General features: G+C 41.0%; 2 protein-coding genes across 2 annotated transcripts in view; one reads left to right on the top strand and one right to left on the bottom strand.

Moving 5' to 3' along the window:
* LOC138028443 (cilia- and flagella-associated protein 45-like) overlaps positions 1-4,109 on the top strand; it is an 11,529-nt gene extending 7,420 nt beyond the window's left edge. The window contains exons 11-15 of the mRNA XM_068875985.1: positions 998-1,111; positions 1,714-1,793; positions 1,908-2,021; positions 2,348-2,524; positions 3,174-4,109. Of these exons, the coding sequence (XP_068732086.1) occupies positions 998-1,111; positions 1,714-1,793; positions 1,908-2,021; positions 2,348-2,524; positions 3,174-3,306 (618 nt within the window). The 3' untranslated portion in view covers positions 3,307-4,109. The remainder of the gene's footprint in view (positions 1-997; positions 1,112-1,713; positions 1,794-1,907; positions 2,022-2,347; positions 2,525-3,173) is intronic.
* A 1,183-nt stretch (positions 4,110-5,292) lies between these two features.
* LOC138030746 (gigaxonin-like) lies at positions 5,293-5,874 on the bottom strand. The gene has a single exon (XM_068878623.1). The coding sequence runs from the start codon at positions 5,872-5,874 to the stop codon at positions 5,293-5,295; it is 582 nt and encodes a 193-aa protein (XP_068734724.1).
* Positions 5,875-6,000: the final 126 nt, after the last annotated feature.

The raw sequence follows: 6,000 nt of genomic DNA, 5'->3' as shown, positions 1-6,000 counted from the left end.
ATGCTTTATGGGAACCGATACAGGTGCCTAAGGCCCCAAGGTGACGCACTTTAATCTTCGATTACTGCTAGTTGTACGCACATTTAAACAATAGAGAACGTTTTCCGTGTTTCCATAGCCTCATCTAAACACGAGGAGGAGTTGGGAGAATTCTTGACAGTTATGCAAACCCTCGACTGCGTCTCGGGTTTGCATAGCTGTCGGGAATTCTCTTAACTCCCCCGAGTGTTTAGGTGAGGCTATGGAAACACGGAGAAAAGTTCTCTATTGATTTACATCGCAAAATCGTAGTGGAAAGTGGGAGTTTGTCAAAAGGAAATTGCGTTTGCTTTCCGCCGTTTACTGTGAAGGACTTCCACTAGAAAAAGCGGAAACACCAGTAACTCATTGAAAACTGGAACCGAAGTGTCAACTTTATCCCATAATAGTATTTTCTGTAGACTGGAACTCGAGTTATACGCTCACCTAAATACGTAGAGCACGACTTCGAGAATGAGTACAAGTTGTACTCGTTCTCGTAATAGCAATCGTTGCTGATGCTAACATTCTCTTATGAGTACGGACATGAGTACAAGTTTTCAGTTCTGAGCACGCGCATTTCGAAAACTTTCGTTCTTCAAACGTAATGCACGTGCCCAGTACAGAAAAGTCGTACTGGTAGTCGTACTCGTTAGGGACCATTAGATCGGACGACGGGGACGACTACAAGTATCCGAGTACGAGTTTTCCGTTCTGAGCACGCGCACTTCGAAAAATGTTGGCCTCCAAACCTTATGTGCATGCTCAGTACGGAAAACCCATTTTTGTAGTCATCGTCATCCTCCGAACAAAAGGTCCATGTTGCCTGTTGTCACCAAAGTAAGCATTACGATTTCCCCACCCCCCCCCCCCCCTCCCCCATCTTTTGAGCCGCTAACATTATCTTTTTGGGGCGATGCCGTTGTCACTTTTTTAACTCCCTCCTGTCATAAACAGCATTGGTTTTATTCATCTACAGGAAAGAGAAGAGGCGTATCAGCGTGAACTAGAAGCAGCCAGAATCGAAAAAGAAAAAGAAATTGCTCGTCTTCGTGCCCAGCAAGAAAGGGCCAAGGACAAACAAGCAGAAAAGGTATTTTTCGAAGACGAATGCTAGTATTTCCAATCAATGTATATTATTAGACGTGTAATTTTCATATTGTTAGAGAGGTTCATAGAGTTGTAATTCAAACGGTCGTTTATTAACATTACGCGGACTGACCAATCGCATTGAGCACGAACAGCGAATGAACCAATCAGATTTCGAAACAAATAACTTCGTGAACGCTCGATTCTGATTTCTTTAACATATTGATGACTCAATTGAAGTCGGAACTATTTTAATCCTAAATTTCTGCAAAATATAATGACGGGTTTGCGAGAAATTTAGTAAAACAGCCAACAGCTCTTAATATCAATTTTGCTGGGCTCCTCTGAGAGATTTTCAATTCTAAAACGTAATGGAAGTGAGTTTACACTTTTCTAGGGCCATCGCGAGAAGAAGAAAAGTTTCGCCATATTTGTTTTGTTTTCAAAAAATCTGCGCCGTCCTTCAATGAATACCACTGACCGAGGAATGGAAACTGTATTCAGCCACCTTAAGCGTCCATTCGGAAACCGTTCAAGTATAAAGAAAGACTGGACGAATCTTAATCCGGGACAGTAACTATGAGTTTTCAATTTTCATTTTTTTAGGACGCTCTTAGAGCAAAACGGAACCAAGAGGAAGCTGAACGAGAGTGGAGAAGAAAGGAAAAGGAGGAAGCCGAGAAAAAGTAATTAATATGTTTGAAACATTTTCAAATAGTGATGAGACGCTTGCATGATACTTGATCATTTTGCTTTACCTTAATAGACGTTTAAAGTGATGAGAGTTCTTTATTTTGTAGGAAAGAAACTGAGCAAATGCTTCGTGAAGCTCGGAAAGATCAAGTCAGAAATAAAGAACACTTTTTAGCCGTCCAAGCTGCAAGAGACAGGGCTGAGTTCGAACGGGTTTTAAAGTAAGTTTTCGTAACTTTTAAAAAGCGTTTTACCGTCATTTCGCCACGTGGAAGATTTGCCAGTAACCATTTCGCCACCACGATGATATTAAGCGTCGACGATTTGGTGCTACATGTACTCGTTTTTGGAGTATTATAAACGGAAGTCACCGGAAGTCGAGTCGAATCGAGTCCACCCTCCACGATCCACTCAGATTTGGTGTATTGGATAACCCTCCTATTCTTAATCAGGAATAGCATGTGTCGCTCAAACCATGCATGGCTTTAAACAAAGTGGTGTCTTTCAGAAATATACTGAGATAACACTGCGTGTTTCATATCTTCAGAGCGCAAGAAGAGCAGACGCTCAAAGACGAAGAAGCTGAAACAATTCAGAACATCCGGCGCCATCACCACGCAGACGACGTTCGGCAACAGATACGAGAAAAAGAGAAAGAAAGAATCAAAGCTACCAACGCTTTCTTCGAGGAAGGAATAAAGCTGGATCAAGAAGCCAAGGCTAGGTACGACTTTCATATATATTAGTTCTGGTTTGCCTTTTTCATATGCTTGTTCTTGTCAAATTCTGACAAAAGGATAAGTGAGGGAATTAAAGGGAATTTTAGCTGGGTACCAAAGAACCAGTCATCGCTTTGACCAATCACAACACTCGTATACGAATCAAATGAGCCAATCATAACGCAAACAAAAAACTTGCATCCGATGCTTAAACCGCGCGGTAAAACGCGAGAGTGCGCAAGCGTAGTATTGCAAAACAAGAGCCTGTGCAAAATTGTATTCAAATATTACTTAAGAAGAGTTTTATGTTCTCACAAACCCGGCCTGGTTCAAATCATGGCTTTGAAAAGAAATGAAAACCACTCAGCCCTTCAAATATGTGATACCAACAGACACCGTGGTCAAGCATCGTTATGCTTTACGGTCAGCGGTCACCCTGTGAAAAGCGTTCAGGGCGATACTAAGAGATCTGACGATTTCCTAATCATACTGCATCAACTATAATTCTAATTGTCTTTGTTGTAAATGTGTAATCCATGCCGAACGCCACCGTTAATCATCGTGGCTGCAAATGTGGTAAATAAATTATTACTGCTACAACAACTATCATGAACCAAGATTATACTATTTTAAGCATTTTATCCTTTCTTTTAGGCGAAAGAAATTGGACGAGATTAAGAAAAGAAAACTTCACGAGCTGAGAGCAGCTGGTGTTCCTGACAAATATTGCAACGAGGTAGCACGCAGAATCGAGGCTCCACCGCCCTCACTCTCTCGAATGTACTAACTTTCTTTTAAAAAATCCATTTTATGACATAAAAGGATTTTCCAATTTGTTTTGATGTGAGTATACCATAAGTTCCGTGGCATTCTTTCCATTACGTTTGAAGTTTTATTTTAGAGAAGGTCTTTTATTTGAGGGAAGACGTTTGTTTACTTTATTGCCTTTATTAAACTGTAAATATTTCATTTTTAAGCAGAAACTGTACGCTCGTTATTGTACGGTGGCTACTCAAATAAACAGAAGAAAATCACAAGAAAACGAAGTGCAGCATTCGGAGGCTTTAGTTTCTGAGATCTCCCAGCTACGCTATCCACTACATTATCTTCCAGCAGGTCATCAATTTAGCTTCGTTTCCTTCTTACTCTGGCCCCAATTGTTCAAAAGGTGGATAACGCTATTCACCAAATAAATCACTATCCATTGAATAGCGCAATTGGTTTCGCTGTGACTTATCCACTGGATAGTGATTTATCCGGCCAATAGCGTTATGCACCTTTTGAACAGCTAGGACCTGTAGTTTTTCCATTCGATGGTTTCTCCAAAACAAGATCACGGTCTAAACAGCCTTTTAAAGGGCTTTGCGTAAACGTTTTCCGCTGGCACTCTTTGTAATAAATTAATCGTTCAACTGTCGTAAATAGATGGATTTCACGTGACGTCATCGCCGCCACGTTGGTGGACGAAAACAAAAGATCTCTCATTAGCTTCTTTTGTTCGTCCACCAGAAGTCGTACGTTTCTCTGTTGTCATTGGTGTCTCTAGAGATTGGTTGAAAACGTCATATAATAAATATATTCGAAAAGAAAGAGGACTGGAGAATATCTTTAATCACATGGGCCCCTAGTCAATTAATGATTAATTTCACGCATATTTTGAAAGTTTTCACAAACAACCAATCAGGATCAAGTAATCATGCCCTCATGATTAAGAAAACATTTCCTCCTTCTCAGGCAATCAGCATTCAGTAATTCCCCCCCCCCCCCTTCCCCCCATATGTGATACCTTTCGAAGTATCATTGCTAGAGTGGTTTTCAATTGAGTGTCGAAAGTAATTAGCGAATTACTTTGGTTTATGATTACTTCAGTCAGTGATTGGTTCAAAGTTCTAGCGCTACTTTTTCAACCAATCAGAAGTTGAAACCAAAACCAATCGTGGCTCGCGCGTGCACATTTTCCCGCGCTTTGTGTCGGCTACGTTTAATTACTTCGAGTTTTGATTGGTTTACTAGATTGTCTCCGTCCTTTTTGATTGGCCAAAGTAATTACTTTGGTTTTGGTTTTACTACACTCATTTGAAAACCGCTCTAATATTTGCAATTAATGAATACAGTCCAAGATTGCTGGACCAGTGGGAGGCGCGGTGGCCTTGTGCTTAGTGCTCTCGACTCCGGATCGAGTGTCCGGGTTCTGGTTCTGGCCGGGGACATTGTGTTGTGCTCTTGGTCAAGACACTTTACTCTATCTAATGCTGGGGGTAACCCTGCGATGGACTGGTATCCCATCCAGGGGGAGTAAAAATACTCCTAGTCGCTCCGTGTTACAGAAACCGAAACCGGAAGATTGCTAGACCCCTTTTCTGGAAAGTAACTCTTCCAGATTCAGTTTTTATCAAAGCAATGTAATTTATTGATTATTAAATCTTGTTGTTCCTCCTTATTTAGAAAATGCCTCTAAAATCTGACAAGGGGCAAATCCTAACTCACTGTATTTAAAATGTGCCTTTCTACACAAATAGCAATCAAGGAGCTCGATTACTTAGAGAAACGGCTAGTCCTTCATCTAACTTTGAAGGTACATCATTAATTTTGGGGCGGGGTAAATATCCACCACTAGCAATCGACACGAGGTAAACAGTTGTTAAATAAGGCACATGCTCTTTAAAACTATTTCAAGACACTAACTCCACCATGATCACACTCGGTATCATGGATTTAAAAAAGATTTTTTTCCCAAAACGGACTTTGGGAGAAATGTCATTACTCATTTAAGTTACATAGAGGTTCTCATGGAAATGTTTCTTGGCTGTGTCTGGCTTGCTGCTTTAGTGGTTTGGTCAAAAACTCTCGCGCTCCGAATCCATTCCTCTGCTTGTTGGCTTTCCAGACCAAGAAAATCCTGTGTTTTAGTGACCGCTTTGAAGTTTAAAATGATAAACTTCCTGACCACCGACTCCAGAGAATCACAATTGTATCTCTTAGCAAAATAATAGCAGGCGATGCAGTTCGCCAGGGACAACATTTCTTTCTCGACGAATTTTCCAGCTATCGTTTTCAATCCTGGCATAAGCAGATAGTCCGCTGCCTCGATAAGGTCCAAAGCATTCTCTTTGGTAACTTGAACATTGCCAGAGTTAGCGAATTCCAAGACGTCTTTCATAATAGACTCGTTCATAAACTCTGACCGGATGGTTCCTTCCTTGCTCTCTTTCGTGTTACTGTTGAGAAGAACGGAGAAGAAATCGCTTGCAGCAGATAGCTTCTCCCGATTTGCAGTCACTTCTTTGCCCTCCAAAAAGAAAGTTACTTCGCCTGAACCGACATCTTTTGGCTTCATTTTGACCTCTTTCTCCATCTTGGAGACCGTCGATTCACAGTTTGTCGAGAATCTCAACTGGTTGGTAAATACGCTTACTAGCTATCTTGTATCTTTCCAAAATGCAAATGTTCTCTAAATACTATAAGTACATCCGCTATGCAA

This window comes from Montipora capricornis, chromosome 13 (assembly GCF_036669925.1).
Source record: "Montipora capricornis isolate CH-2021 chromosome 13, ASM3666992v2, whole genome shotgun sequence".
NCBI classification, from domain to species: Eukaryota; Metazoa; Cnidaria; class Anthozoa; order Scleractinia; family Acroporidae; genus Montipora; species Montipora capricornis.
Note: the sequence above shows the minus strand (reverse complement) of the source record. Positions and strands in the feature narration are given on the sequence as shown.

What these genes read in the sequence shown, in the direction of transcription:
- LOC138030746 (XM_068878623.1), bottom strand. Translation starts at nt 5,874, where the DNA reads ATGGAGAAAGAGGTCAAAATGAAGCCAAAAGATGTCGGTTCAGGCGAA.